General features: G+C 44.8%; 1 protein-coding gene across 1 annotated transcript in view; it reads left to right on the top strand.

Moving 5' to 3' along the window:
- The window catches only part of OIT3 (oncoprotein induced transcript 3), a 47,137-nt gene that overhangs the window by 26,516 nt on the left and 1,919 nt on the right, over positions 1–18,702 (top strand). The window contains exons 5-7 of the mRNA XM_054982522.1: positions 410–532; positions 8,605–8,765; positions 10,579–10,994. Coding sequence (XP_054838497.1) covers positions 410–532; positions 8,605–8,765; positions 10,579–10,994 — 700 coding nt within the window. The remainder of the gene's footprint in view (positions 1–409; positions 533–8,604; positions 8,766–10,578; positions 10,995–18,702) is intronic.

Genomic DNA, 18,702 nt, shown 5'->3' with positions numbered 1-18,702 from the left:
TATATATATGGGCAACTGTTGATTTTGCCTGTTTACAAGGTGGCACCTGCGAAAGGCCCTGTTTAGATAAGCAAAGGTGCTGTGGTGGAGCATAAGAGAATAGCAGAAGAGTGCTTACTCATTCACTACCATGCTCTTCCACTCATTCCAAAGAACCTTGCACAGAATTTTGCTCATGAAAGTTACAGAATAATTTAAAATTTATACCATTTGTACTTGCAAATTGCTATGATGTCACTTGTTATACATAGCAATGGCTAAACAGTCAATACCCCCTTCTGGCTCTCACGATTAACACTCCTTAAATATGATGTTTTTTGAGCATATATTTTCTCAGATTCATTCTCAGTCGATCCACTCACTAGAAAGAAAGCTATTTGTGTGTGTCTGATCATACTTTGTGTCCTAGAAATTGACGGATGTCACAACAATAACGGTGGCTGTAGCCATGCTTGTATCACAGTGGGGAATACCTACCAATGTGAATGTCCACGGGGGCTTGTTTTGTCGGACGACAACCACACTTGCCAAGGTAGGATAATAAGGATCTGTAGGGGCAGACTGTACGTTACAGCGGGTCCAGGATAATATTGCTATGGAGCAAATGCACCTTTGGTTTCCCCTGCTCATAAGAATTGGTATACGCTTTAGGGAAGACTCTTCTGAAAGGTTAGGTTACCAAAGTCTGGTTTTTATTCACTGATTAAGCCTTTTCACGCGTTGGCTGAGATCTTCTTACCTCTCCTTCTCCAGTTTTCTTAGCTGCCCTTCCAGAGTGCCCTTCCCCCATCCAGCTCTCCTCCTACTTCATGATATCACTGGGAAAGGCCCTTCTACCCACCATTTTGGAAGGCAACCATACAATTCTGCATTCCCTTACTACTTCTGCTTGTGAAGGAAGCTGCCCCACATCCGTTAGAGGGATTTAGTGAGTTCATTCTCAGCCGTTCCCTTTACAGGGATGATGTGTGAGGCAAATATCCCATTTGTCCAACGGGTGGATTAACCCTGCGGTCAAAAGTGAGTGATTCCGCACACGTTGGATAATGCACTTCCAATCCTCTTTACAGATCATTTGGAACGGATTTTTTTCTGTGCGGAACAAAAAATCCACCTCAAACGATTGATAAAGTGCATTGAAAGTGCATTATCCAACGTGTGCGGAATCAGCCAGTGTTTCAACAGCATCTAGAGGAATGGGGAGATTTCTTGTGGGAGAACAGCGTCTGAAAGAAGCAGCCATTCTTTTTTTTAATAAAGCAAATAAAATGTATAGGTATGAAGACATAAAATGCTCTCCCTGCTTCCAACGGAATAAACAAAACACAGCTTTTAAAATTAATTCTAATTACATGCATGTTAACAGTGCCAGCAGGCTGCATGAATCATGTTAATCCTCCTGCTCTGCAAATTAGTAGTAAATATATTCTCTCTCTTCTGCAGTATTCAGGATATCATGCTGAGTGATCAGCTTCCTCTTAGGAATGGTTTACATTTTAGAAGACACTCTTATGATGTGCTCATTTCTGCAATAACAGCCATCTCGTTGGAGGCCAAACTGGCACAAAGGTGTTCATATCAGTTAGTAAATTCCTGAAAAGCAAAGATGGAAAATGTAGGGGAAGAAAAACACAGCTGGGGGGCAGGGAATGACTCTATATGGTGTAAAAAAAAACCATTGTGTTAAAACAATGGGGAGAGAGTGGGGGGGGGATCGAAATAGACATGACGGCAGCAGGCAGGTCTCTTTAAATACATGCCTGTTTCCACTATGTATGAAGTTCAGAGTGGCACAGTCCTAGGATCCCAGCGCTGGTGCATCACTGATGCCATGTGCCAGTGTTGCTGGGATGTTTTCTGTGCCTGCTCTGCAGAGGGTAATGTGTGACAGAAACGCAAGAAACTTGGCAACCCTGCAGCACTGGTCACTGAGGCCTTTGGCTTTGTCCTAGACACAGTTGTCGCTGGCTGGGAATCAAGTCCTTCCTGGCCTCTCCCAGGCTGGGTGGCTCCCTGTGAAGACTCGAAAGAGAGATATGGACAGTAATGAGCAAGTTTCCTCAGGATCAGCAAAGAATAAGTGGGCTCCAAAGGCCTGCAGGTGGTACTCTTGAGGGCGCCACAGAGTCCTCTCTACCTTGAGGGCTTCTAGGGTTGCCAGCCTCCAGGTGCAGCCCTAGAATTTCCTCTGAAATTACAACTGATCTCCAGGACACAGAGATCAGTTCCCCGGAGAAAAAGCAGCTTCCAAGAGCAGACTCTATGGCATCACATCTCCACTGAGCTCCTTCACAGAATTACAGAGTTGGAAGGGGCCATACAGACCTTCCAGTCCAACCCCCTGCCCAATGCAGGGTGAGCCTAAAGCATCCCTGACCAATATTCATCCAGCCTCTTCTTGAAAACTGCCCGTGAAGGGGAGCTCACTACCTCCCTAGGCAGCTGATCCTTCTGCTTCCCCAGTTTCTCCTTCCCAATCACCGCTCTAAAATCTCCATAAATTTCCCAAATCATAGTTGGCAACCCTGGGGTTCACCCATGGTGGTCTGGCCCTGTTGAGGAACATATCCTAACCACTGAGTGATACTTACCCACCCCTTGCTGGGAGTTGCAGTGGAACAGTGTCTGTTGCAGCTGTTTCATGGGCCTCTAATCCTACAATAGGCATCATGGTTGTACAGCAGAGTAAAACAGATGGGAGGGGAATGGCTGGTAGTTACTCTGCACTGCCATGGTACTTCTGGTGCCCCCCATTTACAGGGAAGGAGGTTACACCAGCATAAAATCACACCCACTATATTGCCAGCCCACATCCCTTTTCTACACTGTACATCTTGACTGGTAGAACAATAAGATTCAAGTCCAGTAGCACCTTAAAGACCAACAAAATGTTCAGGATATACACATTCGAGAGTCAAAGCCCTCTTTGTATCTGATGAAGGGAGTTTTGACCCTTGAAAACTTACATCCTGAAAATCTTGATAGCCTTTAAAGTGCTACTGGACTCAAACCTTGCAGTTCTACTACTGCAGCCCATCATGGCTACTGATCTGAAACATACTTATTGGTAGAAACTGTTGTGAGCAGCAGGGTTGGTGAGATAATACAGAAGGGAGGTTCTTGGGGGTGGGGTGGGGGGTAGGGAGAAACAGTAGCAGCAGTCCTGTTTTGAGGCAAGGACCCCTCCTCCCTTGTTTGCCTGTGTGGGGTTCATTGTCTTTACAACCCCAGGGTCTCTCCTTTGGTGTCCGTGTCCTGAGATGGAATACTTGTAAAGATTCTGAGCAGAGCAGTAGTAGCCAAATGTATCAATAATACTTGTTCTTTCCCTTTGCTGTTTGTGCTCCGCAACCCCTGGTTGTGCAAAAAGCCCTTTCCATTGTCATCACCAAAGTCCCCCCTGTGTATTCTCAGTGTGGCTGACATGAGACAAAGAGATATATGCCTATGCCATGTGCCCTGTCTTCTGTGAGGCATCTTAGCTGGAGGTTATATTATGTTTAGGAGGACTGTGCTTGGCTGCAGACTTGGTATCCTTCCTGAGCTGCACAGATGCTTGGGGGTGGGGTGGGAGATGGGAGGGAACTCGAGTTTTTCACTTGTGCTGTTGTTAAGATATGCCAGACTTTTCAAAGGTGGGACATTGCCCTGGTGCTGGAGATGTGCTGGAAAAGCTTGAAGAGCTGACTAAGCCTTGCTCTGCCCATGACATACCTCTGATGCTGCCCCAGTTCTACATTGGCACTGGAGTTACAGTGATGCAGCGGCAGCAGGACTGAGCCCTGGCATATTTCCCTCTCACTGCTGGCATATCTTCAGAGTATAGGGCTTAGTCACCATTCTAAGCACTTTAGAGATGGGGCTTAGAATTACATTGTTGAAGTACTAAAGGAGCATGTTTGTGAAGGCTGCTAAATCCGCCTCTCTCTCGGAGTCAGCACTCCACACTTGCCTGCCTTCTTTGCCTCTTATACTCAGCTTAGTTGGCCTTCAGCTGTATGGGGATGCATGAGAGAAGAAGTCAGTGGACAATGTATTGGTCATTTTTCCCCCTTTGAAATTTGTATTTGACTTAAGAGGAATGACATTATTTCCCACACTTGCTTCACTTGATTAATGAGAGACAGGCCCAAAAGGTGGGATCGAAACAGCAGAAAAGCATTGGACATCCTCATTCATCAAAGAGTTCATTGAGCGATGTAATAAATGTCCAAAATTAGGGCTGTGAGATGATCAATTCATTTATGCAATATTCTCTGTCTGCCTTGCATCACTGGAAATTATTTCCAATTGCCTCTAGGAACTGTTGTCTTCTTTCTGGGTTAGTTCTTTGTTATTTGATAGACATTGATTCCCTTCTCTCTCTTGTGTATCTACCAGAGCAGGAACTAAGAAATGGGTTTTGCCTTCACTTTCTGCTTCTGTCAAAACAGCACCTTTGGTGAAGTCAATAGAGAAACACATTCCAAGGATATTAAAGCTGGGCGGGGGGGGGGGGGAGTATTTTATACCACCATGTTGTTTTCTTTCCAGGACTATTACCAAGAGTAGACAGATGGGTTTTAAAAGGATTTAAACTCAAACAGTAACAGTACTTTGGGGAGAAAAGAAAATTATGACCAAAGGACATATTTTCCCCAGATTCCAGAGTCTGATTCATTCATTTGGGCAGCACCTGTTTTCATAGTTATGAATGATCTTGAGAAATGAACTTCTGTTAAATGTTTCCTAGTTAAAATTATTCATAAATATAGCCCTTTCTCCACTAAAAATGGTTTATATTCTATCTGTCCCTCATGCTTGAAAATTATGTGTTACTCAGTAAAAACTGAGTTTCAGAAAATTCCCTAAATATGATTTTAATGCTGCTGTTTTTCATTGAAATGTGTCTACACTGAATAGTCATGGTGGCAAAGAATCTCATTAATTGAATTTAAATGGGCAAATATGAAAAGACTGTATGGTGAATTTTTCTACTGCAGTCTCTATAATGGACTTTTGAATTGGGAAATTTCTCAGGGACCCCTATTTTGAGCAAGAACATTTTCAGAATATGACAACCCATATGGGCCTCTGTCTGTTAATGTCTCCAAAACTATGCAGGCAGAACTCTTATCAGCTCCATTTTAAAAGCGAATTTAGAGAAAAGGTTTGTGTTGTCTGTACATGGTCTACAAGGTTAGATATAAGATGATTGTGGCTGATTCTGAAGGGCCACAACTCAAAAGGCTCTCTTACCTAAGTTCTAACCAACGTCATCCCTTGGTTGGAAGGGATTTTTTTACTGGACAGCAAGAAACTTCCTAATTGGTTAATAACTTCTAGCTAGAAGGCAGCTGAATCAGGATGAAGAGGGGCCTGAAAAACTTTCAGAGCTGCTCATACAAATAGAAAAATATCAGCGTCACGAATATCCTGAACTTTAGATATTCCATAGAGAACTGCTATTGGGGGTTCTTGTCTATGGATGCAGAGCAGGGCTGGATCGAGGGGGGGCAGGGGGGTAGTCTGCCTCCGGCGCCACCAGGGAGGGGGCACCGAGAGCAGCTGCCAGCAGCCAGAGGGCACAGGCAGCAGCGCGGGCAGCCTCGCATACCCCATGCTGCCTATCACCTGCCGCGCAGGACAGGGGGTGGCCAGCTTGCCGCGCACCCCCTGTCCTGCAGAGCAGGCAAAAGGCAGCACAGGGGGCTGTGGGGCCGCCTGCGCCATTTGCCTGCCCTGCAGGGCAGGGAGTGGCTGGCCACCCCCTGTCCTGCGGGGCAGGCGAATGGCATGTGTGGCCGTGCTGCCTTTTGCCTGCCCTGCAGGGCAGGGGGGGGGGCGCGGCAAGCCGGCCGCCCCCTGTCCTGCGGGGCAGGCGAATGCAGCGCGGGGGGCTGCGAGCCCACCTGCGCCATTTGCCTGCGAGGAGGTGAACGGCACGGGTGGCTTCCCAGCCCTGCACGCTGCCTCCGCTGTTCCGCCCTGCATGATGACGTCACCAAAGTGACGTCATCATGCAGTGCAGGGAGCGCGTGCGTGCTGCGTGCACACGCAAGGAGGTCAGCCTAGGGTTGCCCTGAGCACTGGGAATCCTAGATCCGGCGCTGATACAGAGTAGCCCCACCCCCACCCCCAGTGAAATCTTCTGCAGTGAAACATAAAGGGAAAACCTTCAGTGGATAGTCCCTGCCATTCATTCCTAGGAACGTGAAAAAGCTCCATTTTAAATCAAAATTTAAACCATTTAACATGTAGTTAATAAAATACATAACTTTAGTTTAAACATACTGATGTGTATTCTACCAGTCTGTGCAGAGAATGCAGAGTTTTCTTGCATTCCACTGTGTTCCTGCTGCCCCTTCCACCCCTGAAAGATCACACTCAGGTAGGGTTGCCAGCTCATGTTTGTGAAATATCTGGAGAATAGGGGGTGGAGCCCAGAGAGGGGAGGGTTTGGGGAGGGGAGGTAGCTCAGCTGGGTATAAAAACAACATTCAATTTATACACTGCCCTTCAGGACAACTTAACACCCTCTCAGAGCAGTTTACAAAGTGTGTTATTATTGGTTGTTGTGGATTTTCTGGGCTGTATAGCCATGGTCTTGGCATTGTAGTTCCTGACGTTTCGCCAGCAGCTGTGGCTGGCATCTTCAGAGGTGTAGCACCAAAAGACAGAGATCTCTCTCAGTGACACCAACACGTGACACTGAGAGATCTCTGTCTTTTGGTGCTACACCTCTGAAGATGCCAGTCACAGCTGCTGGCGAAAAGTCAGGAACTACAATGCCAAGACCACGGCTATACAGCCCAGAAAATCCACAACAACCATTGTTCTCTGGCCGTGAAAGCCTTCGACAATATATGTTATTATTACCCCCACAGTGAGGTGGCTGAGGCTGTGAGAGCTCTGAGAAGCTGTGACTGACCCAAGGTTACCCAGCTGGCTACAAGTGGAGGAGTGGGGAATCAAACCTGGTTCTCCAGTTTAGAGTCCTGCTGCTCTTAACCACTACACCAAACCTTCCAAAGCAGCCATTTTCCCTGGGGAACTGATATCTGTTGGCTGGAGATTAGTTGTAATTCAGGAGATCTCCAGCCCCAACCTAGAGACTGGCAACCCTACTCCCAGGATTGTGGGATCTCAAGAAAAAAATAGATCCACAGATTGGAGTGGGGGCTGAAGTGAGGAAGGGCATCCTTCCTTCCTCTTCTGCAGTCACAGCTCTGCTAAGGAAAGGGGTCGATTTTATCTCCTTGCTCCTCCTTAGTCCAGAGAACTGACCCACACAGCTGTTCCTCTGCATGGGTCCCGTGACCTCAAAAATGCCTTGAAGAGAAATGTCAACCAGAGCATGCCTGTTTAACTATAATGGCAAGCTATGGATTGCACTAAATCAGAAGTCACTAATTGACTTCTGTGAGTCTGTGAAAGGAGGAGGATGTGGGGCCATAGGGGTCCAGGGGACTTCTTTACACCATTTGAAACCATGACCTGGCATTTTATTGGAGCTCATGGAGAATATGCCCCATATAAATAGCACTTCAGGTTAGCTGAACATCAAATGTTTAAGAGGCTTAGTTTAGATGAAATTAGACATACCACTGCTGGGAAACAGGATGGTGCTGCCATGCTGTAAAGTAAATTTGGGAGAATGTGCCATGATCTGGATTGCCCAAGCAAGCCTGATCTCGTCAATTTTAGAAGCTAAGCAGGTTCGGCCTTGGTTAGTAATTGGATGAGAGACCTCCAACGAAGACCAGGGTTGCAAGGGCAGGCAATAACGAACCACCTCTGTTAGTCTCTTGCCATGAAAACCCCAGCAGGGGTCGCCATAAGTCAACTATGACTTGGTGGCTGTCTTCACCACCACCATCTATAAATACTACACATTCCTGGAGAGCAGGTTTCCCAGTTCCAGCAAAAAGCACAGTTATGCCTCCTCCAGCAGGGGGCAGATGACTGAGGGAGCAATCCTAAGCAAGTCTACTCAGAAGTAAGTCCCATTTTGGTCAATGGGGCTTACTCCCAGGAAAGTGTCCTTATCACCTGACCTGTGTCATGGATTGGATGACATTGTGATATATGACTTACTGTAAAGTCCATCCTTTTGAATATCCAAGCCCCCACCCCTAACGGAAGCAATGGGCTTGTCTCTGCTGCAGAGAAGGGCAAATGGCACAACTCCTGTAATTCTTGACAATATTATGCAAACTTTATAGACAATTGCTGCCATGGATGGAGCCCTCCCATCTGAAAAGCCCTTGGTTTGCAGCAGTTTAGGAGTTTAGAAAGCTCCAGTACTATGAATTATCATTTTTTTAAAAATGCTAAAACAGCTGCTGGATCCCAGAAATACACTGAAAGCAGAGTATGTTCACATCTTGAGGGGTGGGAATGTAAGCACAGGCAGCTCTTTGGGGAATAAACAGAACTGAATCTTGACCAAAATAACTGTAGCCTTTAATAGGCAGGCAGATCAAAGTTCCCCATAGGACACAGAGAGCTTCAGCTACAGAAGTACAGACATCAAAGGAGGACTCATCTTACTGCTATGACATTCCTCTTAAGGCTCTACATTTACATTTCCAACTTACTTGGTAGACTTTCTTTTTCTTGCAGTTCCAGTCCTCTGCAAATCTACCTCCATAGAAGTGAACATCCCTAAGGATCTTGTTGGAGGGATGGATCTCTCACTCATCAATGGTTCCTGCAAAGGAGTATCCAATGGCACTCATGTCAACATCAAGTTCTCCCTGAAGGCCTGTGGTACCACCATAGATGTATGTACCATTCGCTTTTCTTATCAGCTGTGAACATGTCTATCTGTTGAACACCATCCATCCCCATGTCTCATATGTGCACCTCTCCTTACATAGCTTACAGTGCTATCCTAAGCAGAGTTACACCCTTTTAAGCCTATTAAGTTCAAGGATCTTAGAAGGATGTAACTCTGCTTAGGATGGCAGTATTAAAAATACACTCAATAGCATATACAATAATAACAACAACAACATTCGATTTATATACCGCCCTTCAGGACAACTTAATGCCTACTCAGAGTGGTTTACAAAGTATGTCATTATTATCCCCACAAGAAAACACCCTGTGAGGTGGGTGGGGCTGAGAGGGCTCCAGAGAACTGTGACTAGCCCAAGGTCACCCAGCTGTCTTCAAGTGGAGGAGTGGGGAATCAAACTCAGCTCTCCAGATTAGAGTCCCACGCTCTTAACCACTACACCAAACTGGCTCTCTATATAATAGAATTAAACTGGGTTTATATCGAGGCTTTATCTGAAGAATCCTAGAAAGTGTGGTACAATGTTGACAATGCTGTAATTTTTCTCCCAGACATCCCTAATGTACCCATGTCTCCCAAAGTACAATTCCCAGGTTTCCCTGGAGTAAGATAATTACTAATTAACCTATTAGATCTCTGATTTGAATACATAATGCTCCTCCTACCATAAATCTCTACATAACTGCATTAATTGTTTGAATTTCTATTCTTAGGGATGGATGCTGGAGAAGGGAAGATATGAGCAGGACTAGGGTATCATATGATACCAGGCTGTTGAGAAGCTGCTGTGTTGGGCAAGGGCCATGTTCCAAATAAGGGCTTCTGGCAGCTTCAAGAACTGGACTTCCTTCCCTTTTCTTGGAAGGCAATAGCCTTGTTTAATCAAGGCCTTTGTAGGATGCAGTTACAGGCTTCCAAGGGGGGGAGGGATTGGATTGGGAAGATGCTCCAGCTGGGTAGACCATGCTGATCCTGCCCCTAAGGCAAGCCTGTTTTGAGTTTGCTTGGCAAGGTCCCCTCACTGTCCTCGTCCTGCTTCATTTTAGTTGCATGGTAGCCAGGTGTTAATCCCAGTCCACATTTCAAAGACTGTTTTCATACTTGAATGACTGTGATTAGGGTGTGATTATTGTTCATGCTGAAGAGATAGGGAAGGAATGCCATTGGTGATGTGGCTGAACATTGTGCCCAATGTAAGTGTTAGATTTGCATGACCAAACCAGCTGAAGCAAGAGCCAATTTAAGCAACAACATACTTAGCTAGCCTTCCTTCTGCATAGGGGGCAATGAAATTGAGAGGAAAGTGGATGCGGTCAGGAAACGACAGTGGCTAGAGTCCTGATAGGATGCTGCATTTTCCAAATGATGGCTGTTGGAAAACTGAACTCTCAAGCAGATGGAAGTCTGTATATCATAAAATTGGTAGGGAACAGAATTCATATTATACAGGAATGGCTCTTAGAAGTTAATAACTGGTGCATAATAAGTGAGAATTTGTCACTTCATATATCCAGGCTTTAGAAGTGATAATGTTATACTGATCATTGTTCTGGTGTTATGTCCTACACGCCAATTTCCATTATGATAGTTGTGTTCTCCTGTCTCTTTCATTTTCACACGTAAGTGCATGCATGTGCACACACACACAGGGGTTTTAGTTGTAGCCCAGACTGTGTGATTTGTGTTTCAAAATATTAAAATTCTTTACCCAGGCAAGCTCCTGATGTGTATTTTTGCTTTCTCTGTCCCTCTCTATTCACAATGTCTTTTTTCTTCCTCCTCATTGTATAATGCAGGTAGTAAATGACAAAATTGTTGCCACCAATATGGTAACTGGGTTGCCAAAGCAAACCCCAGGCAGTAATGGTGACATTATCGTCCGCACTGGCAAACTGTTGATCCCTGTAACTTGTGAGTACCCTCGCTGGTACACCATCTCAGAAGGCTACGTCCCCAATGCTAAGAACTCACCACTGGAGATCATGGGTCGCAACCGGGGTGTCTTCCCGTTCACCCTTGAAATATTCAAAGACAAAGAGTTTGAAGAGCCCTACAGGGATACCCTCCCCAGCCTTAAACTTCGAGATTCTTTGTTTTTTGGGATTGAGCCCTTGGTGCATGTGAATGGTCTTGAGACATTGGTGGAGAGCTGCTTTGCAACCCCTACTTCCAGGATTGATGAAATCTTGAAATACTACTTAATTCAAGATGGGTAAGTGTCATGGCTGTTCCCTTCATTTCTCTGATATTTAAAAGCCAGTCGTCATTGCTGTTTGGGTCACCAGAAATACGGAGGATTCTTGAAATGCCAACTCCTTCCCAATGCAAAATGGCTTTTGGCAGGCAGGGAAATGCTAGGCTGCCAGTCACAACAATCACCAGCTGTCAGAGCTACCCAGGCAAAACTATCCACTTCATTAAAAAAGATCCAAGGGGAGCCATTGGGTGAGCAAATGAGTGACTTACACCAGCATTTTCAGGAGGGTTACTCTCGTGCTGTTTATGGTGGTTGATAATTAATTTGGCTTTCATAATAAAAGCCATGTGGCCTTCTATGTTGGCGAGCTGGTGACCCACCATTGGAATGCATTTAACCAATTAGCACTATTACATATTTCAGTAGTTGAATTACCCTGGTAGACAATCTTCTATGGCTACAGGTGAAGCAAATGTGGAGCAAATAACACTGCAAGACCCTATTGGGCTTAGAAATTCCTTCTTCCCACACACTACAGTCCTGATTCAAATCGCCGCCCCTGCACTTGAAAAATGGGTTGTCTTTCACCTTATTCTCTGAATTTTCTTTAGCAGGGAGCTCCTTTCAAACCTTTATCCTCTTCATTACTTTAGGCCATTTCATGCTTGGGAATCAGCACCACAGAAATTGCTGAGCTGTTTAAGGCAGCAGAAAGAGTTTGGGCCTGTGCAAGATACATAGATAGATAGATAGTTTCCCATTCCCTACTTCTCTAGCAAGAAGTTCTAGGACAGTCTTTTTACTGAGTCAGTTTTCTTATGAGCACATACTGAAGATTTTCAGTGCCAGGTGTACAAGCTGGATTCGGAAAAGTAAGAGGAGCTAGAAATCACATTGCAAATCTATGATGGCTAATGGAGCATATCAGGGAATTTCAGAAGAAAATCAGCCGGACGGTGTTTTATAGATTAAGGCAAAGCTTTTGACTGTGTAGATCATAAAAATCTATGAATAGTGTTTTTAAAAAATGTATATGCCACAACATCTGATTGTTTTGATGTGCAACCTAAACTCTGGACAAGAGGCTACTGTTAGGACCAAATATGTGGAAACAGAATGGCTTCCAATTGGCAAAGGGTCAGACAAGGATATATATTATCTCCCTGTCTGTTCAACCTACATGCAGAACATTTCATAAGGAAAGCTGGATGGGGTTTAGAAGAAGGTGGATGAAAATTGATGGAAGGAATATTAACAATTTGGGATCTGGAAATGGCACCACATTACCAGCAGAAAATAATGAAGACTTGAAATTACTGCTGCTGAAGGTTAAAGGAGAAAATGCCAAAGCAGGATTACAGCTGAACATCAAGAAGACAAAAGTAATGAATACTGAGGAATTATACAATTTTAAAGTTGACAATGAAGAAATTGAAATGGTTAAAGATGTTTCTATTCCTTGGCTCAATCATCAACCAAAAGGGAGAGTGCAACCAAGAAATCAGAAGACTGAGACTTGGAAGAACAACGATGAGGGCCCTAGAAAAGATCCTTTAATCCAAACTGTGGTATTCCCCATTACCATGTAAGGGTGTGAAAGTTGGACAGTGAAGAAAACTGATAGGAAGAAAATTGATTAATTTGATATATGGTGCTGGAGGAGAGTTTTGTGGATACCATGGATGGCCAAAAAGACAAATAAGTGAATTTTAAGTTAAATCAAGCCTGAATTCTCCCTGGAAGCTAAAATGACAAAACTGAGGCTATTGTACTTTAGTCGCATCATGAGAGGACAAGACTCTCTGGAAAAGTCAATAATGCTAGGAAAAGCTGAAAGCAGTAGGAAAAGGGGAAGACCCAAAATGAGATGGCTTGTTTGCAAGATCTGAGCAAGTCTGTTAATGATAGGACATTCATTCATAGGGTCGCCATAAGTCAGAAGTGACTTGACAGCACAGTGGGAATCTCGTTCATCTATTAATGCACATCACTAATTAGATAACGAGGCATTTGGCTAGTAATAAAGAATGGTCACCCACACTTCTTTTTCCAGTAGTTGGGGGTTGACAACTCCCCAACAGCTCATCCTCATCATGTGTCTCTGTCTCTGTACCTAATTGTCATCGACATGAAGACTTTCTGGCACAAGATGGAATAGTGCAGTAAAAGTTGTAATCATTACAAGCTCCCACCTGCAGTTGACTGAGCCTCAATAACTTACTTCCTTGTCAGAGGAAGGTATTATCTCTCTGTCCCCCCTCCAACCTGTACCCACAGTTCTGTGCTTGTCACACTGTATGTGCCCTTCCTATCCTTAGTTCTTTTTTTTTTATTCTATCCTTCTTTTACTCTCCAGAGCCGATTCTGTATCAAAATTAATTGATTGATCAATCGATTGATCGATTGATTGACAGCACATCACACACACAGGGCATATGTACAGCAACCCCTCTGCTGCTTTTGTCCTGTAGGGGGCATCTAAACACTACAAAATCTACTTTAGATACAACAGGACTCAAACCATTAATGTATATTATATTGCCAGCATTAGTATGGTTAACCAAAGTGACCAAACCTGTCAGATCTATAATAAATAACATTTCAGAAGTTCCCCAGTGGTTAATAGTTAGAAACAAGACCCTTTTTAGGAGACTGAATGTGGCCAAATTCTGTAGAACAATTTAAATCTAGCTATTTTGATTTAACCGTATTCTTTTTGGAGAGCCGTTACTCCAGGCAATACAATTTCCTGTTTAATAATACTGAAGTGAGTTACTTAAAATCTATAACCTTATGCCCTATAGCCAATTTAATTTTTCCTTCAATTCAGAGGCAGGGGGAACAAAGAGGGAGTCTCTCCCATTTACCCATTGGCTGGCTGCCTGCCTATTGCTACAGATAGCAGCAACCCCACTCTGCAGCACAGCAACTGCAGGCAGGTAAAGAGAAAGAAGGGTGGGCAGAAGAGGGAAGGAAGTCCATCAACCTGCAGAGCAAGAAATGCACAAATGACATCCATTCATTTGTTGATTTTCACATTCATTTTCATTGTCCAAATAAGATAGGATTGGGGGGGGGGTCCCATTGTTTGGAAATGAACATACATCTCTATTGATAGCTCCTAAAGGCTGGTTTTTATTTACTGGAGTTCCCATGAGCAGACCTGGCCTGTCCATTGGATGTAGGTGTTCCTAGGGCACTGGGGCAGGGTGGTGGTGCTAAAAAAGGCTCAGGGCAGATCCCAACTAGGGCTGGATCAGGGCAGGGCAGTGCCACCAGCCCCAGCACCACCCCGTGGGTGCGCCACATGATTGGGGATAGTGCTGGAGGAAGGGACAGCAGGCATGTTTCTGGGTCCACACTGCCTGGCTAGCAGCAGCAGTGGTGGCTCTTTGCCTGCCCGGCTCTGCACACGCCCGTGTCATGGTGGGGTGGTACCTGGGTTGCAGTGCAGAGAAGAGGCCATAAAGGACACCAGAAGGTCTTGGGTTAGCCACCATGATGCAGCTAAATCAGCTGGTTTATCAAGGTTATTTATGGTAGGTGGCCATGTTTCATTTGGCTTTGTGGAGCACAAGTTGTGTATGTCTGGAAGAATGTGAACTGTCTTGAGTGGAAATATAGCCCTTAATCAACACTTTCCTTTCCCTCCATCTTCTTTTCATCTCTGTAAAATTATTCATGAGATAGACCTTAATTCTCTACTTGACCCTTCTCCACCCAGCTCTTGAATCCGCTGTGCTGGTATTCTGTTGGAGATTTTTGATTGACTTGGAGGGGTCAAGGCACTCAAATCTCCAATTTTTGATCTGGTGCAGCTGACACTGGGAAATGAGTGGTCTTGTTCTAAATCATCCTAATTGAATGTGCAGTACAAATTACACTTTACTATCACTTATGAAAACCTTATTCATGATGTTGCTAATACCATCTTTTGTAAAACATGTTTTTTCTGATGTTTTTGAGGTGAGCTTTGTTGCAGCCCGTGGAACATGGTCCTCAGGGTACCTGCAGGGCCAGATCAAGGTGGGGCAGGAGGAGTAGTCTGCCCCCAGCGGCGTTGAAGAGGGGGTGCCGGGCACAGCTGCCAGCCGCTGGGAGCACGCCAGCGGCAGCGCGGGCGGCTGAGCAGCCACCCGCACCATTCGCTTGCCCAGCAGGGCAGGGAGCGCGCAGCAAGCTGGCTGCCCCCTCAGCCGGGCAGGCAAGTGGCGCGGGCGGCCTCCCAGCCGCTGGTGCTGCCGCCGCTCCACTGGCAGCATGCCTGCCCTGCGGGATGACATCACTTCATGATGTCATCACGCAGCGCCAGGAGCACATGCACGCACACGCGAGGGCAGCCAGACTTGGGTTGTCCCGGGCGCCGGGAACCCTAGATCTGGCCCTGGGTACCTCATTATTCTTCTACCTGCCGGTTCTTTCACTGGCCAGCACAAACAGCCTCAGTGAGGCCAGGGAAGGAAGAGGGAGAGAGATCAGCTGAGGAAAAAGAGGCAACAGCAGCATGATTCTTAATGATGCTGAAAACAAAGATTATTTTAAAAAATGAAGAAATCACAAATGAAATAAAAATGAATGACATTATGAAACAAAAATGGGAGGGGAAAACAATTGGCACCTGTCTGTTGATTGACCTCCTGGTGAGGCACAATATATAGGGATAATCAATTCCATTCTTAGACTCAGTCGACTTACCCCATCAGATGTTGACAGAACCCTGATAGCTGTGGACCTCTGCCCTTTTTGGCTAATTAAATCCTGCTGTGATGTGCTGGGAAGCCCCTTGCAAGCAATTATTAAGTATTCCCTCACAATTTCCTAGCTCCCTCAAGGAGGCGGTAGTGAGACCTCTGTTGAAAAAGCCTTCCTTGGATAAAGGGGAGCTGGAAAATTACCACTCAAAGTGTCGAATGTGCCTTTCCTGGTTAAGGTCATTAAGAGGGCAGTGACTGGTCAGCTTCAGGGTTTTTTGAATGATATATCATCTCTTATTCCAGTCTGGGACTGAGACTGCTTTAATAGCTCTGGTTGATGACATCCGGCTTCAGATAGATAAGGGTGGTTGTGCTGCTGATCTTATTATATCTGTCAGCAGTATTTGACACAGTTGACCTTTTGGTCCCCATTAACTGCCTAGCCTCACTGGAAGTAGAAGCTACTGCCTTACAATGATTCGCCTCTTTCCTCCAGGGATGCCCAATTTATCCAGGATATCCAGGGATATCCAGGATCCAGGGATGCTCCCACTTGCAGGGAGGGTAGGATATAAACATAATAAATAATAATAAAATAATGAGGGTAGTCATTGGAGATGAGGGTTCATCCCAACAGGAACTACACTGTGGGGTCCCACAGGAATCGATCTTGTCCTCAATGCTTTTTAATTTATATATGCACCCTCAAGTGAATTTTGTTAGGAGGTTTGGTGCTGGATGCCACCAAAAGTAGATACCTCTTCCTTGGCCCAATGCCTGGATGCCGTAGTCGAGTGTTTGAGGGTAGCTGGCTGAAGTTAACTCCTTTGAAACTGAGGTCCTGTCGCTGGGAAGGACTTCAACTGTGAGGAATTTGTCACTCCCATTACTCAACAGAGCCCAGCTTTTTGCTCCGTGGAGATTTGGGGGTTTGGCATGATTTTAAGCTTTCCATGGTGGATAGACCGACATTTTTCCAGGTTCACCAGGGCCAACAACTTTCCCCATAAGTATCTCAATCCGACCTTGCTACACTGATCTGTGCAACAGTCACCTCTTGTTTAGACTACTGCAACACACTCTACATAGGGCCACCCTTGAAGATGCTCTGGAGATTTTAGTTGGTGCAGAATGCAGCTGCTAGGTTGCTGACCAAGTCACCATGGTCAGCTCATATAACACCAATTTTGAAGCAGCTGCACTGGTTACCAATTAGCCTCCGGATCCAATTCAAGGTGTTGGTCCTCATCTTTAAAGCCCTTCATGGTCTACAATCCTCATAGCTTCGGGTACGTCTCTCCCATTATGAATCTCCCTTGCCACTGCCCGGGGTAGCATGACTTTCTTCCACCAGAAAGAGGGCCATTACAATTGTGGCACTCTCCTTTTGGAATGCACTGTCAGGAGGCGCTTGTGCTCAGCAGGACCTGATGATGTTTCGGAAACTCTGTAAGACAGAACTATTCCAGTATGCCTTTGCTCTTTAATATTCTTTTGGGAGGCAGAGCAAATTGCTGTGCATTTTAATCTACCTGCAATTTTTATGTTATTCGCAGGGTTTTATAGGCTGCGGTTGGGACTCGAGTGTTTTTTAATTATTTGTATTAGGCTGTTTTATTGTGATTTTATCAATATTACATTTTTGTACTGTTTTTAACTGCTTTGAAATCTTAACTGAAGAGGAACAGTACAAAAATTGAATAAATAAAATAATAAATAAAATAGGATGTATTCATCTCAATGAATTACAAACCTGCTATCAAGCTGCTTAGGAGATTTAGGAAACTGCATTTAGCTGCAGCACTGAAATTTGTGAGGCAGAGGAAATGTGGTTAGGAATGATCTTTACAGCTGAGCAGAAGATCAGAAGAGAAACAGCAGCTTACTTGTTTGCTCCGCTGTTGGGAGCCAGGCTTCCCCCTTGTATATGAGCAGCAGCCCTTACATGCATTACCTAGAAAAACTTCCAGGATAAGAGCGGAAAGTCCTCTTTCTTTGATCCTATCCACTGTACCTCTCTGCCCTTCTAGCCTAGCCTTTTCCTGCTGTGCTTGTTTTCGGAGTTCATAGATCCATTTGATGAACCTTTTCTACAAGCACAGAAACATGCTGCATAGAAACATCCCTATCTGCCATCTGGACCAGAAAGAACATCTGAAACTACTGGTTATGCATCCGTCCCTCAGGGGGGCATAGTATTGCTAGACAACTATAGCAAGAGAACTTTTTGAAAATAATACCATGGGAGTGGTGGAAAGAAAGAAGAAACCGGTTCATACTTAAAACTATATCAACTAAACTGCCCCCTGGGGCTTCTGGTTTAATTGGCCTAAAACACCAGGTACTTTCCTTGCAAACAATTAAAGACAATGTCTTTAAATTGCGTCCTATGCAATCAATTAAGAGGCATGCCTTCAAGGGGACCCTGATGATAAACAATTCAGCCACATCTGGCGCTTATCTTGTCTACTGAGATAGGTGGCACTGAATTACTCATACATTTATAAATTTTCCTCTAGAGATCTTTGTATCTGCTGCCTCTCAGCTAGATCCAGGAGTAGCTATCCTTAAGAGCCCCCCGCCCTTCGCCACAAATTACAAACTTGCCAGCCACTCGTTCTATGGCTGATAATGCTCTAATTCAGATTTCTTCACTGGATTTAACATAACAGTCCTTAAATAGGACATCTCTACAAAAGTTCTGTGGATGAGCGCACACATATAGTTGTACAGAATCTACGCTGTATTATCTGCACTGAGCTTAGTTTTGCCTTAAGGAAGCTGAATTTTATAGAACGTTAAAAAATTGAAAATTCATTATGAATAGTATCATTTTAGAACTATGCAAAGTACTTTAGGATCCCTACCTCATCCATTCTTTCGTAACCATCTTGTAAAGCAGACTATCGCTGTTCCCTCTTTTCAGATAAGGTTCCAAGAACAGTTTAACAATTACATTGAGGGGGGGAAGTAGATTTATTGGGGGAGTAAGTTCAGACCCGCTGGCTGTACGCTTTTCTCTCTCATCC

The sequence above is a fragment of the Eublepharis macularius genome, chromosome 6 (assembly GCF_028583425.1).
Source record: "Eublepharis macularius isolate TG4126 chromosome 6, MPM_Emac_v1.0, whole genome shotgun sequence".
NCBI classification, from domain to species: domain Eukaryota; kingdom Metazoa; phylum Chordata; class Lepidosauria; order Squamata; family Eublepharidae; genus Eublepharis; species Eublepharis macularius.
This window is presented reverse-complemented; position numbering and strand designations above follow the sequence as displayed.